Here is a 21,499-nt window from a genome sequence, read left to right as displayed (position 1 = left end):
GATGATATTATCATTACTGAGAATTCTGATGAACATATAGAAGCTACAAAAGCTCTCAGGAGTTGAATGTTTAAGATGAAAGATTTGGGGGTTCTACGTTATTTCTTGGGGGTTGAGGTAGACCGGCGGAATAAATATCTTTCATTAACTCAACACAAATATACCTTGGATTTATTAGATAAGGCAGGTATGAAGGATTGTAAACCTCTATCCACTCTCAGTGCTCAGGATGGAGAGGCATATGGAGATCCCAGACAATATCACAGCCTTATGGGTATGCTTCAATATCTCACTTTCACTAGACCATACATTGTGTATGCAGTGAATCAAGTCTCGCAATTCATGCATGATCTGTGCACAAAGCATATGAATGCTGTCAAGTGAATCCTTCGATACTTAAAGGGAACTCTTGGGGATGGCTTAGTCTATCATCAATCTAAGACTAAAGGGGAACAACATTGACTAGTTGTATATGCAGATGTTGATTGGGCTGGAGATCCAGATGACATAAGGTCGGTTTTTGGGTATTGTGTTTTTATTGATGGGAACTTAATAGCATGGAGTAGCAAGAAACAACGTGTAGTTGCACGATCTAGTACTGAGGCCGAGTATCGGTCTATGCCAGCAGCTACGGCAGAGGTTACATGACTGAGGCATCTTTTGATAGAATTAGGAGAAAATATTCTACCCAGTACTCTTTTATGTGATAATCAGAGTGCCATTCAGATTACTTTCAACCCCATTCATCACAGTCATACAAAACACATAGAGATTGATCAGCATTTTATTCGGCAAAAGGTAGAAGACATAGAAGTTGAACAAGCCTATATTCGGATGGTTGATCAGGTGGCGGATTTGTTCACTAAAGGTCTTACCAGCATATGATTTTGGTTCTTTAAGAGCAAGTTGTCCATGGTGCACGACCATGCACAACTTGAGGGAGGGTATTGAGACTAGGTTGTTTTACCCATGTCTTTTATTTTGTTTGTTTACGAGTTTGGATCTGGACCCGATCGATTTGGATCTGGACCTGATCCTTTGTATTATTTATATTGGGCTTGGAACTGATGTAATATAGTGTAATATCCAGACCCAATCCAGTTCACAATATATATATAGGGCACGATCCTAGCATGAAGAATCGTACCATCTGTTGTAGCCGCCTCTCTCTCTCACAATCCTCTCATTCTTCTGCATCAACCGAACACTGGTGGACGAATTCTAACAGATTTTCAATGTTCTGATAGATGGTGTTTATTCCTGATATCAGTCGAGGGCTAATTTTGGAACCCCGTAATAAAATATAACTTGTGTGCTAAGTTACTATGGAAACCCTACTTAACCTCGAAAACTTTTATATGTTTGGAGTATCCGCAAGCAACGGTAATTAAAAAGAGGAACTTAAATTGTGTGCATTTAATAGGAACATGCATATGAAAAGAAAACTATGATAAAAAATAATAATAATTTATTCATGCATTACACTAAAATCATGTATATTCCTGGTATGCATTAGATCATGCATATTTACTCGTTCCCTAAATGATGATATATTAGTGAATGCATAATGTTGCTCCTTAATGCATGTTAAATGTCTTTAATGCTTAAATTGTAATCTATGTTATTTATTAAATGTTCTCTCATGCTTAATAATTGTTTCTTATTGCATGATACTTGTCTTTATTGCATAATTGATGTTCTCTATTGATGATAATTGTTCCTTCTTGTTTAACAATTAATCTCTACTGCTTAAATGATTATTTAAATTATGAAGTTGTCATAACTGCATCCCTCTAAAATATTGTATGAATCTTATTTATGTTTTTTTACTTGTTTATTTCACTAGAGAGATTCATACGCACAATTCTTTAGATTCTGACACCCTACTTTTTGTGTTTTTCGCTGCCTCAGATGCCTAGTGGGGAGGACTTGCATTTCAGAAGAGTCACGAGGAGACTACCCGACTGCATGGCAGATTCTTGGGATAGTGTGGCTCTTTCCTTTTGTTTTCTTTACTTTTATTTACTTATGTCTCAAACTATATGCATTTGAATAAATAAAGTTTGGATTGGTTTGGTACGAAAGATGAGTATAAGATCTCTTGTGGTGGTGGTTGTGTTTAACTGTAAAGGCCCCAGGTCTTTGGGATTGTTTTCGCACTTGTTTAAAAAAAATATCACTTTTTCATGGGTACTAGGGGTGGCAATTTCTGACACGACCCGCCAACCCGACCCGCCTCTTAGGCGGGTTCGGGTTGGGCTTAAGCCAACCCGTTTAATAAACGGGTCGACCCGCGTAACCCGTTTATTAAACAGGTCGGGTTCGGGTTGGGGGTATGCCAACCTGCCAACCCGGCTGACCCGTTTAATAAACGGGTTAGGCGGGTGGGTCAACCCGCCAACCTGCCTACCTGCCAACCCGATCCGTCAACCCGCGAACCTGAAAACTCGTTTACCCGACCCAATCCATTTATTAAATGGGTTGGCGGGTCGTGTCGGGTTACCCGTTTATTAAACGGGTCGGGTTCGTGTTTGCCACAGCCGACCTGTTTAATAAACGGGTCGGGTTCGGGTTGAGGTATGCTGACACGCCAACCCGCCAACCCGACCCAATTGCCACCCCTAATGGGTACGAGTTGGGCTCGTTACAGTATGTTTATATTTTTATTTAGTGGTTAATTGGTTATGCTTTATTTTAGATCTTTCGATGTCGTCTTCGCGTTCATCTTATAGAGATGATCTTGCATGGCAATATTGCAAAAGCATTGATGATGTACCACGACCAGGGTTATCATTGAGATGTTTATTATGTGGTGTTATTATTAGAGGAAGACTGCATAGATTTAAGCAACATATTACAAGTTTTCGTCAAAATGTACGTCATGTGATTATCCATCTATTCCTGGTCCTGCCACTTTTCGTGTTGATGTTATTGTTAAACTAAAAGAAATTCAAAGAAGAAGAATTTTGCAAAAATGCAAAGAATAAAGACTTTCAACTATTGTTCCAGATTCTAAAGATGATGATGATGACCCACTTGCCAAAAAAATGGTCGAAGATAAAGAGATCATCGCACAACAGTTGGATGCAACACTGAGAAATTATTGTCCTAATGTTTGGCAAACAGGCTCTAGAAGATAGTTTAGTTTTAGGATATTTATAGTTTAGAACTTTAGAGATGAAGATTGGCATGCAAGACGTTGGTTAAATGTAATGTTTTTAGTTATCATAAATTCTTAGTAGTTTAGTTATGACTTATGATATTTTAGTATGACTTGGACGTGAATTTAGTATTGTTAGTTAAGGCCTTAATTATGTTTAAAATTTAAATTATGTAGTTGCCTTTTATTTACATTGTCAATTATCAATTGCATGGTTTGTTATTAATTTTAACAAGAGAAGAAGATGATGATAATGATGATTATGATTATGATTATTGAGGTTTTATATAATATTTTGCTTTTGTTTTTGTAATATGAATGTATGAGTCTTGTGGCATGTTATTAATTGCAAGAGTCTTATGTAGCTCGTAGAGACATAAATGCTTCGTATGTGATTTTATGGTTGTATATTGTGCAATTCATCATTGTTTCATTTGTTATGCTTTTTTAGAATTTTTGCTAATTTTTTTAATTTTTTGAAAATTTATGATACGATACAACCTTGTTGTATCGTACGATACGTGTCGTATGGTGCAATATGTACTTATCCACTTTTTGCTGGACTTAGTGATCATGCATATTTTATTCATATTTTTATATAATTTTTATGCATGATATTGCACATATTCAATGTTAAAAGCCCGTGTTTAGTCAATTTTGATGTGTTGTCGTACAGGAGAGCTTTGTGTCACTTTTCATCGAAATAAGAGTGAAAAGAAGCAATTTAGAGCAAATGGAAGGCCTTTGGATCGAGCCTGATAAATGGATCAGGTAAATTTTTAAAAACTCCAGATTTGACCCACTTGTGTTTTAGAAATATCCTAGTTTTTAACATGTTTTCAAAAATAATATTTTAAAGTGAGGCATTTTGAAAATCTTTGAAATTAGAATCTTTTTTTTAGAAAATTTCTAAAAAAAAAACCGTCTTAACCCTAACCCATATTATAAAAAGAATTTTTAGGGAAGAGGGGGAAGTCTTTTCCTCCTCTCTCTCTCTCCTCTTTCTTCTTTTTTTTCTTCTTCCTTCTCTTCTCTTGGATCGAAACTCACCTCCGGAGGCGCGTGACAAGCCGTAACGAAGAGGAAAGGCCGCTCTTTCTCTCCCCAGTCCGTCGGAGGCAAACTACAAGGTGAGCCTCTTCTCCCCCTTTTCTTTATATTTTTACTTGCTTTATTCTGCTGCATATAGAATAGATTTTCCTAATTTCTGCACGCATATAGATTAGTTTGTATTCTTAGTTTGCTGCATAAATTAGTTTTTTTTATTAGTTTATTTCCACATTATAGTTTAATTTTTTTTTACCTTTTAAATAGAAAAAAATTTGTTCTTTTTTTATCAGATCTGCCGACCAGATCTGTTGATCAGATCGGTCAACATACCAGACCAGGCCAGCCGATCGGTAAGCAGGTATGCCAGTCAATCTGCTAGCCCAATCAAGTCAGCCGACAAGGCCAACCTGATCAGGCCAGCCGAACGTCTTATCGACCAAACCTGTTGACCAGATCAGGCTAATCAGATCAGTTGCCCGATCTGCAGCCTGATCAGTCAATCCGATCTGCAGCCCGATCGCCAATCATGATTTGTCGACCGATCTGCTGATCGGATTCTAGCAGGGCAACGGCCGAATTGGATTGCGTGCATCAAAAAAAAATTTATTATTCATTTTGTTAGTTAGTGACAGATTAGTAGTTTATTACTTTTCCGGTATTAGATTAGTATAGTAGCTCACGGTTTTACTGCATATTGAGTTCCAAATAAAAAATCTGGTTTTGGAAATCATGATTGGGCAAACCGTGTGCTAAATAAATTCTTTAGTTTAGACTTTTCCTAGGTTTTTATTTTTAGATTCAATTCAGTGTTAGTTTATTGCAGCTAACCGTAACTAGAATAGATAGTCTAGTTGCTTTTGTTCTTGTGTGGTTTTGAGTTTAGTAGGTGGGCATGACTTTCTTGATTTCTAGTGGGAGGCGATAGCGATAAGCATACCAGGGCCGCGCGGATAACAGGAGTTAGATCGCGAGCAAACAAAGATCTACAATTTTTATTTTTAGTTTTAGTTTTTTAGGGCATTAGGCCATTTAATTAATCTGGGTTGTAATAATTTTATTTTCGCACGGACACTTGGAATAGGTTTAATTGTGCTTTGTTTACTTTTAAGGCAATAAAGATTGTTTTGTTTGGAGTATGAGGTTTTAACATGTTCCCTGAGTTCGACCCGAACTTCACCACTAATGTAAACTAAGTTATTTATAATTTGATGCATGGTTTACACTAACCATTTTTATTGAAAATACCTTTTGCAAAATACTTTTAAGAAAAAATTGCATCACTTAGTGTTCGTGATTGAAGGTGCTTTGATTGTGTACATGGTATCATAACTTGGCACCTTTTGTGATTCTCATTAAAGTGCTCTTGCGTGAGTCATTGGTGGAGTGTTTGTGAGATTGTGATTGTGCAAGTGCTAGTCTTCTTTTTTGCCTCATTTTTTCTCCTCTTCTCTCTATCTTTCTCTCTACCTCTGTAATTTTTGTAAAATTGATGAAAATGAAAATATCACCGTTAAGCACAGTGAAACTCAATGATTTCAACTATGTAACATGGGCTTCTATTATGAAGAAGCCTTATTTGGGGAAAAGAGTTGTGAGGACTAGTAGATGGATTCAATCTGGAACCTAAGCTAGTTCTCACCAAGGTAGAAGGTAAGAATGAGGTACCACTAACGAAAAATGAAAAGACCAAAGCTATAACCACTTATGAGAAGAAGTGGAATGAACGGAGGATGGGACATGTCAAGATCATGTATTGGATTATTAGTAGTGTGGATGTTAAAAATGCTCCAGGAAATTTGAACATGCTAATAAGGCTTGGGAGTATATCAAGAGAATGTGTTCTCCTAAGGATATTGCACATGTGTGCAATGTACAAGATAGAGTTTGAACCATAACCCAAGGGGATAAAAGTATTAGAGAATGCTATAATGATTTATCTGAATTATGTGAAGAATTGTTTCTTTTAGAGCCAAAATGGCATTGCCCTCGAGATATAGAGCTCCCCAAAAAACGAATGGATGTAGAGCATCTTTATCAATTTGTCAACAGCTTAAGACCGAAATTTGAATCTACAAAATCAATTCTTCTCCATAGAGGAAAAGTTCAAATATTGAAGACACTATAGAAGAGTTGAGTATTAAGGAAAACAAATTAAAAAATGTGTGACAAAAAGTAAGGATAACTCGGTCTTGGTCATCGCTAGACCGAGAAATTACAAATGTGCCTACAAACCACCTTATTATAGAAGACAAAGCAATGACTACGATAAAAATAAAACTATTTGCCATTATTGCCATGAAATGAGACACATCAAACCCCAACGTCCAAACTAAGAGAGACATATAAGAAGAAGGTTGCTTCTGTCGACTCTCCTCACGCATCTCAAGATTCAACCATGGGAAGCATGTCCCTGGCTCAACTAGTTGAAGCTCTCCAACCTCTTTGTAAGGGAGCGTCTTCTTCAATTAGAATCGTTGTTTCATCTTATTCCAACCCTTGTAAATTTTCTTGGCTTCTTGATTTTGTTGCATCTTTTCACATAATCTCAAACAATGATATTGTATATGAATATCATAACTCAAGTGTGTCAATGTTTTTACGACCGATGCTACATCTCTTCAAATTGAAGGAATAGGGAATTTTGAAAATGATCTTTCAAACTCAAAAAGTTTTTTTATTCCAAAGATCGTCACATCCTTAAATTAAACTTAAATCTTTTATTTGTCTCTCAAATATCCGATTATGGTTGCAACATTTTCTTCTCTTTAAATAAATGTTTAGTACAGGATCGCGAGAAGCTAATTGGGCAAGGCCATAGAGGAGGTCTCTACTATATGGATTTTTTGGAAATACCCAAAGATGTTTTTGTCGTAATGACAAAAAATTAAATTTAAATATATGGCATACAATATGAGGACATCCAAATCTATCTAAAATCCAATATTTTTTAAATTTGAAAAATTTTGTAATCTTGATGACTTCTCTTGTGAAGACTGTGTTCTTGAAAAAATGAAGAGATTACCATTCAATAATAAAACTTTTGTTTCATCCAGATCACTTGAGCTAGTTCATTCGAATGTTTGGAGGCCAACACTTGTTTTATCTAAAGGTGGATATGCATTATGTCATATTTGTGGATGATTTTACATACTTGGATATAATTCCTTAAGCATAAATTTGAAGTCTTTTCATTTTCAAAACTTTCATAAGTTGGCTAAAAATAGGGGTAAAAATGAAATCTCTATATTTCAAACTTATTCAAAGGGAGAATTTGTTTCAAATGGATATAAAAACTATCTTAATTTACATGGCACCACATCAAAGATCTTGTCATCACACATGACATACCATAACAAAATGACTTAGTTGAAAGAAAACATAGGCACATCATTAAAACTTCAAGGACCTTACTTATTGTTAGTCATGTGCCTAAGATTTTTTGGGCAGAAGTTGTCTTAACCTTTGTTTATCTTATAAGCAGAATGTCATCCTATTCTTTACAAAATATTTCACCACTTGAAAAACTTTCTAGACTCTCCCCTAACTATTTACGAGTCTTTGGTTGCAAATGTTTGATATTAACCAACAAAAATGAAAAAATTTCTCCTAGAGCTATTCTTTGTGTCGTTTTTTGTTATGTCAATAATCAAAGGTGATATTGGTGTTATGATCCTAAGAATAGAAAATTGTATATTTCTAGAAATGTAACCTTTTTAGAAAAAAAATTGATAAAAAGCAAGCTAAAGAAGTAACCGAGTACTCGTTCTTATTTGATCTTAGTTCCAACCAAGATGTTGATGATTGTGATTGTGAATATAATTTTGAAAATGTTATTGAATCAAGGGATAGTAAGCCTCTTGATGAAGAACCTTATGATGATCAAACTTGTATACAATATTCTAGACAAAGATATCAAAAACCATCATGTGCACTTGAAAAAGTCTCTCATCAACTAAAGCCGAGTATCGAGCCATAGCTACCGCCACAATGGAGGTGATGTAGCTGAGAAGATTGTTGGCTGATATGAGAATCAAGATTCTAGGAGCTTTAAGGATGTACTGCAACAATAAAACTGTTATCTACATTGCCAGCAACACTTTTCATGAAAGAACAAAGCACATTGAGATGACCTGCCACTATATTCGAGAGAAATATCTTCAAAGAATCATTGATTTGCCCTATGTCACATCTGATTACCAGCTGGCAGACTTTTTTACCAAACCTCTCTCTGTTCCTAGGTTTCACTTCTCTTAGGCAAACTTTTGGTCATCATACTGTAAGTTTGAGAAGTGCTAAATTGTACATATATATATATATGTATGTATTTATATTAAGGGTGGCAAAATCTGACCCGACCCGCCAACCCGCTTCTTAGTCGGGTTAGGGTTTGGCTTAAACGAGTTCGTGTCGTAAACGGGTCGACCCGCCTAACCCGTTTATCAAACGGGTCGTGTTCGTGTTAGGGGTATGCCCACACGCCAACCCGTTTAATAAACGGGTTAGGCAGGCGCGTCAACCTGTTTAATTATTTATGTTTATTTTAATGATTGTAAGACAACTTGGTGGATATGTTTGCAGTATGGTTGTAACTTGTAAGACAATTATGTTGATGTTGTCTTTATGTTTATGACTTTATATTGAAGTTTTATGTTGATGTTTTATGTTAATGTTGGTAGTACAATAACATATTGAGATTTCCAGAAAAAAAAAGTATAATATGTATTTTTTTTGTGTGTTTCTAATTGTGTTATTCAGATTAGACAGGTTATTCGGGTTACTCGGGTCAGTTATTGTGTCTATGTTATCGGGTCGACCCGTTTAATAAACGGGCCACAGTGTCGTGTAATCATGTCGTGTCGACCCGACCCATTTATTAAACGGGTTAACCGTGTCGTGTCGGCTTACCCGTTTAATAAATGGGTTGTGTTCGTGTTTGCCACATCCGACCCGTTTAATAAACAGGTCGTGTTCGTGTTGAGGTATTCTGACCCGCCAATCCGTTAACCCAACCCACCAACCAGCCGACCCGACCCGATTGCCACCTCTAATTTATATATACATATTATATATATTGTATATATAAATATAATTTTATATTTTTTAGACCAAGTCAACCTTTGTTGACTTGACCCAACGGCTAGAATTCTAGCTATTGTGAGGGTCCTCTCTCTTTTTTCTTTGCCCTCTCTCTTTTTTTTTTACCTCTTTTTCTCTCCCCCTTGTGTATATAAATAAGTATTCTCCCCTTTGTAAAAATATGGTTCAGCACACTTGTGACATTGAATGAAATATTATTTTTTATATTGTGCCTTCTTGTGTGTATTCCCTTTGTGGGATTTGTGAGTGTGTTCCTTAGAGAACACTTGTATACTTGTTCACTTTTTTGTGGACTTAGTGTTCGTGATTGAAGGTGCTTTGATTGTTTACAATATGTGCACAAGAGAGAGGGTTTTTGTTGTTTGCTAAAGTAAAAGTGCATTTTCACCATTTTTTCACTCAAGAAAGTGGGTTAAGGTAAAAAATCTTTATTATGAGTAAAATTATAAAACTACCATTCAAAAAATTCTGCCTCGAGGGGCTCTTTTTTGTTGCAACACTTCGTCAATTTACTGTGAAGTTGGATTCGCAAAAATTAGATATTTATATCAAGGTAGAAATCAGGCTCCACACTCCAACAAATATGGCATCAGATGATTTGACATGGCAATAGAGTACTCAAGTAATAAGTGAAAACCGATTGAAAATCAAGTGTAACTATTGCCATCATATTTTTGTTTATGTAATATGAAATTATGAGTCTTGTGGCATGTTCTTGATTGCAAGATATTTAATATTTTGCATTGTTCTTGTAAGATAGTTGATGTTTGATGATATCTTATGCATCTTGCAGAGACATAAATGCTTCATATATGATTTTATGGTTGCATTTTGTGCATTTCAACAATGGTTTGTGTATTATAATTTTTTTGAAATTTTGCTATTTTTCTGATTTTCTTTAGAATTTTTAATTTTTTTTTAGAAATTTATGATTTGTTAGACATAGCTTATTTTGGGCCCCACCGATACGTGTTATGATACAATACTTACAACCTTGCTACAAACAACTAACAAATATGAATGTTATATATATATATATATATATATATATATATATATCAAGAGAGAGTGTGTGCGTGTGTAAAGCATGACTGACCTCACTCAAAAAGTAATTGTTAGTTTGTTATAAACCATTTTAATTAAAAAAACAGTTAACCTATCATCTAAACAAAGAATAGTTAAAAATTGGGTTGCTTGTTATAACAATTTCTCATTCAAAAAACCATTTATGGGTTTTTAGGATTTTACTCCAAAAAATCCCCATTCCCAGGTTTACAAGAACAAAGTTTATGTGTCATTCAAGCACTCCCTTAAATATAGATCTACCTTACCTCAATTTTTTGTGCAGTTATCCTTTTATCTTCCATGATGCATGGACAAATACAAGTTTCCTAGAGATCCTTGGTCTCATGCATCAGGTCAGACATTGCAATCATAAAAGAAAATTGAATATTCCTTGAGATTTAAAAAGGAAACTGTTGAGATTAAGAGGTTTTTAGTTTAAGTTTTCCTAGACGAGAGGTTATTTGATATTTAATGTTTAATGAGGGACTTGTGTGTAATTTCTTTTTTTGGCCTCTCTCTATTTAATATAGATATTAGCCCTAATCCAACTTAACGAGTTCTCTCTCTCTCTCTCTCTCTCTCTCTCTCTCTCTCTCTCTCTCTCTCTCTCTCTCGGCTTCTGTGTTAGTGTTCAGCACTTCTACATGGTATCAAAGCTCTCGGGAGTGTGATCGATCCAGAAAACAGGTGTGCTCAATTTTTTTTATATAGATCTGATAACAAATCTGGTGTCTGACTAAGGTCACGACACAGATCTGTCATCAGATCTAAAGGACACGATGTTTGTGTGTCATCAAGATCGGGATATGACAGTTTTTTTAATGGTGCCCTGAAGAAACGAAAAAAAAATTGGCTGTCCTGATTTATATGTCTGGGAACAGCAGCTGTCGTGATTTTTATTTTCTGCGTGTGCATATTATCGTTGGTCGTGAATCTGGGTGCCGAGTTCTTCTCAGATCTTATTTGGTTGCTCGATTTCAGAATATGAATATCAGCAGTCGTGATTCTCTGCTGTGTTGTGAATTTTTTTTTCGTAGCATGTGTGCTGTGAAAGCAGCATGTTAGTATCAATTGTTTTTCTGTCGTGGAAGCAGCAGGCGTGATTCCCTGCTCTGTGGAAAAATATTCTGTTTGTTGGAAGAGCTGTGTGGAAAAATATTCTGTTTGTGGGAAGATTTTACCTACTGTCGTGGGATTTCTGTATTGAGTACAGCTGCTGGTCGTAGTATTGGCTGATGCGTTATTGTAAAACACGCTATTTTTGTGTCACTTGTAGCCTGTCAAGATTTTATTTCTGGTGTGGCAAACTGTGTAGTCGTGGACTTGCCTGACGTGTGATTATAAAACACGTTCAAGTGAGTGAACCTGATTTTTTTTGGCAACTGAAATAGAATTAAACATTCAGTATGGGTGAAACTTCGAAATGTGATTCCAAAATTGAACATATTAGGGAGTATAAGGCTTTTGCAAATCCCTTCTCGTATGGCTCTTCTGTAAGGTTGAATGAAACTAACTATGTCAGGTGGTCTAGAACTTTTATGATGTCGGTATCTGGACATTGTAGAAAATATATTTTGTTGGAAGACGAACCCAATGAAAAGGTAAGAAAATACGTTATTTGGGATGAAGATAATGACATAGTTATGTCATGGATCATAAATAGTGTCGAACCCCATATCGCAGATCGTTTAATTTACTATAATTCAACCAAACAGATGTGGGACAATCTTCGAGATACGTACTCACAAGAGACTAATGTGAGTCGTATCCTGCAAGTCGAACAGGAGATATATAATTTACAGCAGGGAGATCAGACCTTGGCTCAGTACTATGCCTCCGTCAAAGTTGTGTTTGAAAGACTCAATGCTCACAGGCCTCTTTGTTGTTCGAAGCAAAAGGATCATCAAGAACAGACTATGGTTGCTCGGTTTCTTACAGATTTATCTTCAGAATTCTCTGTTGCAAAAGTCCAAATGTTGACTGGATCAGATGTACCTACTCTTGCTGATGCATACAATCGTCTGAGTAGACTTGCAATCTCTCTTCCACAATCTCAGCATGTGACCCAATTATCTGCTCTAGTTGTCTCATCTGGTTATGGGCGTAAAAATATTCAGAATATCAGAGGACGAGGTCGTGGGTGAGGTATGGGAGGCAAAGGAAAACTTCAATGTACATTCTGTGGAAAATCTGGACATTTAGAAGATCATTGCTGGGATAAGCATGGTCGGCCAACCTCTTCTTCATCAAAGTCATATGCTCCAAAAGCAAATGTTACTACACTAGAGGCAACAAATGTACATGATAATATCTCTGCAAGTGACAGTATCACCCTCAGTCGAGCTGAATATGATGAGTTGATAGCTCTTTGCCCTTTGAGTTTCACCCCTCATGTAGCCGGTGTTGCCTACTCAACAGGGAATCATCTTCATCCGAATGACAGTAAGTGAATTATTGACTCTGGTGCATCCAGACACTTGTGTGGAAATTCGCTTGTTTTTTCAGATCTAAAGGATATTATTGCTCATCGAGGAGTCTCATTAGCCGATGGGAGTTCCTCACCGGTTGTTGGTCAGGGAAATATTTCTATATCCTCCTCCTTACAGTTGAAAAAAATTCTTCATGCTCCCAACTTTCCTCAAAGTTTACTCTCTGTTAGTTGCCTTACAAAAGAACTACACTGTAGAGTAATATTTGATCTGATTGGTTGTCATTTTCAGAATTTGCTGACGGGAAGAAGATTGGTGGAGGCTATGAAGAAAATGGAGTTTACTACCTACATCATCTAGTGGGTAATGTTCATGTTGCAGTGGAACACTCATCCAGTCTTGTTCAGTGGCATCGTCGTCTTGGTCATCCTTCATTGTCAAAGCTTCGTTTTGTCTTTCCTCAAATTCCTTCTACTACATCATTTCAGTGTGAAGCATGTCAGTTGGGCAAGCATCATCGAAGTTCGTTCCCTTCGAGTCAGAGTCAGTCTAGTCATAAAGTTTTTGAACTTCTTCGTGCAGATGTATGGGGTCCTAGTAAGATTCCTAGTAGGACTCAGTGTCGATATTATCTTGTTATTGTTGATGGTTTCTCTAAGTTGTCATGGGTGTTTTTAATAAAAGAACGATCTGAAGTTTCAAGTATTATCAAATTCTTAATTCTTGAAATAAAAACTCAGTTTGAATCTATTGTCAAGATTGTTCGCACTGATAATGCTCTAGAGTTTAAATCAAAAGTTCTATTACAATTTTACCAAGATCATGGCATTCAACACCAAACTACCTGTGCCTATTCATCTCAACAAAATGGGGTGGCAGAGCGAAAACACCGGCACCTGCTTGATGTTGCCCGGTCCATTATGATTCAATCCAATGTTCCTGCATTATATTGGGGTGATGTGATTACCACTGCTTGTTATCTGATCAACCGCATGCCTTCGTCTTTTGTGGGTGATCAAATTCCATTACATATCCTAAAACCTAATGCCCCACTCTTCTCTTTCTCACCAAAAATAATTGCATGTGTTTGTTTTGTACACAAACTTGGCCCTGACCATGATTAATTAGCTGCTCAAGCTACAAAATGCATATTTATAGGTTATCCAAAAAATCAAAAGGGATATCGATGTTATGATCCTATTTCTCGCCGAGAGTATGTCAGTGCGGATGTATCTTTCTTGGAATCCACTCCATATTACTCTAGTATCGGTTCCCCGCTGCAGGTTGATCCAGTTGACTTCTTTTCATTACCTATACCTCCTTTTCCTTTGGAATCTGTGCCCTCATTTCCGAACCAAACTTCATCCTCTTCACGATTTAATAATCCTTCATTGGTATATATGCGTAGAGCTCCACCTCCGCAAGTGCCTCCATCATCTTCTTCTCCTGAGGTAAGTACTACTGACAATAGTGATCTTCATGGTGATGATAACAGGCCTATCGCTCTACGCTAGGGGACACGACAATGTACCTTATAACTCATATCTCATTTTGTCTCTGATGTCAGAATTGGAAATCAGATGAAAACTTTTATTTCAGCCTTATCAGCTAAAACGATTCCTCTGAACTATCAACAGGCAGAGCTAAATAACCGCTGAAAGCTGGCTATGCAAGAAGAAATGGATGCTTTAGTGTCTCAGCATACATGGGATCTAGTTGATTCCCCAGTAGATACTGACATTGTTGGATGCAAATGGGTATATACAATAAAGTACAAATCAGATGGTTCTATTGAAAGGTACAAGGCCAGATTAATAGCAAAAGGGTATACTCAGACATATGGTATTGATTTCTTTGAAACCTTTTCTCCTGTTGCACGGATGGGCACCATTTGTCTTGTTCTCTCAGTAGTTGTTGATCATGGTTGGAGCTTATGTCAATTAGATGTGAAAAATGCATTTCTATATAGGGATCTATCTGAGACAGTTTACATGCAACAACCTCCAGGATTCGAGGTTGAGGGGGAGTGTCAGAAGGTGTGTAGATTGAGAAAGGAGATTTATGGCTTGAAACAAAGTCCGCGTGCATGGTTTCAAAAGTTGTTTGAAGTGATGTCACACTTTGGCTTTAACAGGTTAGCGGCAGATCATACACTATTTATCAAGAAAACTAACTCAGGCATAGTTGTTATGGTGGTATATGTGGATGGCATCATTCTTACAGGAGACTATGTGAAAGATATTGAAGCCACAAAGGCTCATCTTCAAAAACACTTTGTTACAAAAGACCTTGGTTCACTTAGATATTTTCTGGGTATAGAAGTTGCCAGGAGCCGTGAAAGGATGGTTTTGTCTCAACGAAAGTATGTTCTTGACTTATTAAAGAAAACGGGAATGTTGGGATCTAAACCAGCAAATATTCCCATGGACCATAAAGTTCAGTTGTTTGAAGAAGGGTCAAAATCGGTTGATAGCAAAAGCTATCGCTCACTAGTAGGGAAGCTACTGTATGTAACTGTGACCAGGCCGGATATTGCTTTAGCAGTAAGCAAAGTTAGCCAGTTTATGGACAAACCAACTGAGGTACACTGGAATGCAACTATAATGATTCTCAGGTATTTAAAATCTTCTCCTGAAAAAGGGTTATTGTTCAAGAAAGGTGGAACTCTGGAGATAGTGGCCCATTCTGATGCTGACTATGCAGGATTTGTAGTAGATAGAAAATCTACCACAGGATTCTGTGTGTTTCTGGGAAACAACTTGATTTCATGGAGAAGTAAGAAGCAAAATGTGGTTTCTAAATCAAGTGCAGAATCAGAATACAGGGTTATGGCCCAAACAACTGTTGAACTATGTCACACGGACTCGGCTAAGGAGGTATCGCACCCGAGTCGACACGCCCCGACATGGGTGCGACTTCGGACTCGGCCCGGACTCGGTCAACGTCGAGTCGGACTCGGTCAACGAGTCCAGGCCGAGTCCGTCCTTTTTTGGACTCGGTCAACATTGACTGAGTCCAAAAATTATCCATTGTTAGGGTAAAAAACAAAAAAAATTAATCTTTTTATATATTTAAAAATATATATATATATATATAGCATGAGTCTCAAACATAAGCCCCAGAAAAAAAAATCCGGGGGGCGCTGGCCCCCCTGGACCCCCGAGACCCGCGCCGAGGGGAGCCCCCGAACCCCCCTTTCTGCAAGGGCAAAAGTACAATTTGCAAAGTTTATAAAAACACTCATGCTGGGGCCAAACTTTAGAGGACAATATCCATATATATGCACACAGGATATATTATTATATATATATATATATATATTTAAATATATATATATATATTTAAAAATATATATATATAGCCGAGTCCCCATGTCCAAAAATTTTAAAATTGTGCTGCACCCGTGTCGCACCCGCACCCGCACCCATGTGACATAGTTGCTGAATTGATGTGGGTTCGTACTGTTCTTCATGATCTTCAGGTGAAGGTTTCCTCTCCTATGACCATGATGTGTGATAACAAGGCTGCCACATATATAGAGAACAATCATGTTTTTCATGAGAGAACAAAGCACATTGAGGTTGATTGCCACTATGTAAGAGATATGGTTCAAGCTGGTCATATCACTACCAAATATCTAAAGTCGGAGGACCAAGTTGCAGATATGTTTACAAAACCTCTTGCTAGACCAAATTTCTCAAAATGTTGTGACAAGCTGAGCATGATTGATATCTATGTTCCAGCTTGAGGGGGAGTGTTGAGATTAAGAGGTTTTTAGTTTAAGTTTTCCTAGACGAGAGGTTATTTGATATTTAATGTTTAATGAGGGACTTGTGTGTAATTTCTTTTTTTGGCCTCTCTCTATTTAATATAGATATTAGCCCTAATCCAACTTAACCAGTTCTCTTATTCTTACTGCTCTCTCTCTCTCTCTCTCTCTCTCTCTCGGCTTCTGTGCTAGTGTTAGTGTTTAGAACTTCTACAGAAACAATTTCCTTAAAAGTTTTAAAAGGAAAAAACTAGCAGGTGTGTTCATATTATATAAAAGAAAGAAAATACATAAGACATTTCACAAGAGTAACAGAATTCTAAGTGCTTACCAAACCCTTCTTTGTCCTTCTTCATAAACTTCGTCAAAAACTTATCATTAAACAGATTTTCATCACTGAAATAGTATTCCACCTGCAAAAATTTGAAAAAACATATCAACTGAAACTAATTTGGGTTTCTAGTGAAAGATGACTTTTGAGAAAGAATCTGGGGAGCTTGATTTATAGGAAATCATCATATCAAGCATAATTGATTGAGAAACCAGATGTAACAGGAGAATTTTTTACCCTTAACACCAAAAGTCCAAAACATTAGCATCAGTAGATTTAATCTGAATGAACTTTGCTACTGGCATACACTTCATTAGATTTACATGGAAACAATAACAAGGGTTCCAAATACCATGTGAAGCCTTATTTTAAATTTTTAAAGGGATCATCAAGAAAAAGGGCATAATGGTGATTGTGGAGCATGTCAAAAACATTATAATGGCAAAGACGGGAGCAAAAGTCAAATAGCGATTTGTCAAGAATTGAAAATTGGACTTCAAGATAATAGCATACAGTAACCAGTTGCAAGTTTCACTTTAAACTGCATTAATCTGCCTGTGCACATAGCCAAATAGGCAGTAGCTGTCGAATTTACAGAGTATCCCTTTCCAAACATCCAGATTCCAGTCATCTTGCTAATCAACTGCAAGCCTGCTAGTAGTAACCTCTGATGATTCAACCTTGAATAACCAATGGACTTGAAGCCTGGACAAAGATTCGCTTATCGAGAAAAAGTAGTGTGGAATCAATAATGAGGATTCTAAGAATGGTTTGAGGTTTAACTCTGTCACAAGGACATGACTCTTTTAGCTACATGCCTAGGGGCACAGCACATAACACACCCCCAACACATTCAGACAACATTTTATTATTTCTTTAGTAATTTTTAAGTCTAATAATATTTTTAAGTATATATATATTGAATTATTAAAAACTAATTTGTAATTAATAGAATAATTAAAAAATCCATGTCCATGTCTATGCGACATAAGTTTATTTTTTGATATTTTACTCGGAGAAACCGCCCCAGGCGCAGAGACTTCGTCGTTCAGGCTCAGCCTGTCGTACTTACTCTCGCTGTCCTGCCAGCATAAAACTCTGAGGGCTTACACCTCGACCCCAGGGAGTCGCCAAGCTTCAGCTTACGCAGGGGGTGATGCCCATGGGATTTGAACCTAGACTGCCCTTCAAGAGGCATAGGGCCCATCCCACTATGCCAAATTCCCTGGGTCTGATATAATTTAGTTGGTCAAATATCTTTTCCATGCGCTCCAAAACAATGTTATCTGCACAGATTATTTCTGGCTTGAAAAGCATCTGAACATTCATAACAACATTTACTTCATAATCCTTTTATTTTTGCTCACAGCTTATGCCGAGGTTTCTCTACATACAGTTCCAACTACTCCAGGAGCAAAACAACATTCTGCTCAAATTTTTTTCAAAATTTCTTTAAATAGTCTTATCATATTGGCATCCCAAGGACAAACGCTCACTAACACATACTGTCAAGAGGGCCTTTTGATCATAGATGTGAAAGATCTTTCAATTGGTGAATTCTTAGAAAGTGGCAAAAGGGCCATCGCTTCAAAGATAAACAAATGGTGGAGCTAAATGGAGCTTAATACCTTAAAAACAAGGTGTATTAAAAAAGGCGAGAAATGTTAAGCGTCTAGAGGAATAGTGTGTTTAATTATGAAACAATCACAATGTGTCCTACAGTCATGGGTATGGATTTAATAAAAATAGGATCATTAAGATATTCATGGTCCACGGATGACCGTTTTGGGTCGGGCAAAGGACAAGCAAAGAAAACTAGCAGAAGTTCCTCAAAATCATAGCCCAAAATGAGTTCCAGTAAGATACTTGGACATCGGAACCATGTTCCAGCCAAAGCCTAACAACCAAAGAAATATAAAAGAAAAAAGTGTGTCAAGCAGATAAATCAGTTCAAGTCAAATAGTGAGCAGGATTACTTCGAGCAGCTAAACTAGCACGAATTCCTCCATAACTTCTAGAGACTCGAGTTCTAAGGAAAGAACACATTATGCAATTAAACTAGCATACTCTTTGAGACTTATACTGAAAAAAATCTGCCCCTAAAAGTCGTATCTTTCACAAGAAAAGCTAGGCCAGACTACTTAACCGGCATAATTCCTCAAAATTGGCATGCAATTACCGGCAACCAAAATGGAAAAGCTATAAAAGAACAAGACCGTCACATAATCAACAAAACTATAGTCCAAGTTCCTCTCTGAAAACAACATTAACACAATAACGGAAAGTGGTTCACTGAAAAACGAGAAAAACACAAATTCCGGCATCGATGTTACCTAGAAGATTTTTAACAACAACAACAGAACAAATGATCGAATGAAGGAGGAACTGAGACCGATCGGTTCTAGGGTTTCTGGAGAGATCGACGGACCTGCTTGACGATCCTGGCTTTGAGCTCGTCGGAGAGGACAGGGTCGGAGGACGACGGCGGAGTGGGCTCCGGCGGATGATCACCGGCGTCTCCGTGGTGATCATCGTCGATCTGATGCCCTAGATCGTCGGGCGACTCCAGCGAGCTGGACGACGGCGGAGCGGGCTCCGGCGGATGATCACCGGCGTCTCCGTGGTGATCATCGTCGATCTGACGTCCTAGATCGTCGGGACACTCCAGCGAGCTGGACGACGGCGGAGCGGGCTCCGGCGGATGATCACCGGCGTCTCCATGGTGATCATCGTCGATCTGATGTCCTAGATCGTCAGGAGACTCCAGCGAGCTGGACGACGGCGGAGCAGGCTCCGGCGGATGATCACCGGCGTCTCCGTGGTGATCATCGTCGGTCAGATGCCCTAGATCGTCGGGCGACTCCGGCGAGCTCTCCCTATCGTGCGAAATCGGGTCTCGCACGTGCGGGGGAGACGCCTGCGGGCTTCCTTCCATGTTTTAAAATGAGGAGAATTTGGCGCCCGCCCAGGCGAAGTCCCCGCTCTCTCGCCTTCGCCTGCGCTCGCCCTGGCGGAGAACGCGCTCTATTTATACTCCCCGGACAGCGTTCATCCTCGCTGTGCGATAATTGACGCCGTAGCACGTTTTTTTTTACCAAAAATAACGTCATACTTAACGTAACGTGAACGACGGTTTAACGCAATTAAATACCAGCTTGTTTTTTAACGAAAGTAGGTCATAAGAACCCGTTAAGAATATGTTTTGTTGAATAGCCTCTGTGGGTGGAAGGTTTCTTGAAAATTATTGAGTTTGAAAGATAAGTCAAGCATGGTATCTGCTGCCACCTGTATTTGGCAGAAGATAGGGAACGAGCCGAATCGAGCTACTCCCGTTTGCATGTACACGAAAAAGGAAATTTTTTCTGACACAGAAATGCATATGCGCCCGTGCCATTTCTGCAGGCCCCACAATGCAACACAAACATGGGAAAGCAGCTCCCATTTTACACGTTGGACACAGACCCTTTTCAAGGATTCAATTCTTGTGCGGGCGGTCCGATTTGTATTCTGCGGAAGAATGTATCGCGGCACCTTCTTCTGTGACATGCAAACGGTGGAACTCAGCTCGTGAGCTTGTCACTGATTTTCTTTTCGATTATTTGGTTAGCTTCAATACTGTTGTTAGTTTTGCTTATATGCCTGATGCTGATGTTTTTTTTAAGGCAAGCCGGGGTTAGTCCGACTCCCACCAATTATATATAGATAGCATTGGGATTTGAACTTGCAACCTCCCTACACAAGGTGAAGTGAACTAGCTGCTCCTACCAGACACGCAGAACTTCCCTTGGTGATGCTGATGAATTTTTTGGCTGTAAGAAAATTATTGCTATTTAATATATATCTAACAAAATGATGGACTAAAATTTAAATTAATTACAACTAGTTCAAAAGCATGATTGTTTCAAATATTTGAGATCTATCATTCAAAAGTATAGAGAAATTGATGGAGATGTAAATCATAGGATAAAGGTTGGGTGGATGAAATAGAAAAGTGCAACTGAAGTGTTGTGCGGTCATAGAATACCATTGCGGTTGAAGAAAAAGTTTTATAAGATGACTATTAGGCTCGCTTTACTATATGGTACGGAATGTTGGGTTGCCAAGAGACATCATATTCAAAAAATGAGTGTAGCTGAGATGCGTATGCTTAGATGGATGTGTGAAAATACAATAAAAGATAAGATTCGAAACGAGAAGATACGTAAGAAGGTAAGTGTTGCACCCATTGAAAATAAGTTGAGAGAGAATCGTTTACGGTGGTTTGGACATATTCGGCGAAGGCCTAATGATGCTCCGGTTAGAAGGATGAAGAAATAGAAAAATATATTAGTTAAAAGAGGTCAGGGTAGGCCTAAGAAGACTTGGATGGAGATGATAGGAAAAGATATGAATGCTTTGAACCTCACCGAGGACATGGCATTGGATAGAAATGATTAGAGGAGAAGATTCATGTGGAAGACCCATAATGATTTTCTTTTTTTATTGTTTTAGGATGAAGGTGTAGTTGTTATTGTTGTTGTTTGTTGTTTATTGTTTGTAGTTCAATCAATCAATCCTTTGCAAGTAAATAGAATGAATAACTATCACTGTTAAATACC

General features: G+C 37.8%; 1 protein-coding gene across 4 annotated transcripts in view; it reads right to left on the bottom strand.

The window, feature by feature from the left end:
* Positions 1-19,943, bottom strand: part of LOC149833965 (uncharacterized) — a 184,136-nt gene extending 164,193 nt beyond the window's left edge. Inside the window, exons 1-2 of one of the 4 annotated variants that reach the window (XM_090011142.1) lie at positions 19,330-19,943; positions 16,902-16,983 (exon numbers count right to left, since the gene is read on the bottom strand). In XM_090011142.1, the coding sequence (XP_089867268.1) occupies positions 16,902-16,983; positions 19,330-19,836 (589 nt within the window). In that variant the 5' untranslated portion in view covers positions 19,837-19,943. The remainder of the gene's footprint in view (positions 1-16,901; positions 16,984-19,329) is intronic. The other 3 variants (XM_090011143.1, XM_090011144.1, XM_090011145.1) reach the window with 3 other exon arrangements.
* Between the last annotated feature and the right edge of the window lie 1,556 nt (positions 19,944-21,499).

The sequence above is a fragment of the Nuphar pumila genome, chromosome 6, assembly GCF_984573655.1.
Source record: "Nuphar pumila chromosome 6, dmNupPumi1.hap1.1, whole genome shotgun sequence".
Taxonomy (NCBI): domain Eukaryota; kingdom Viridiplantae; phylum Streptophyta; class Magnoliopsida; order Nymphaeales; family Nymphaeaceae; genus Nuphar; species Nuphar pumila.
This window is presented reverse-complemented; position numbering and strand designations above follow the sequence as displayed.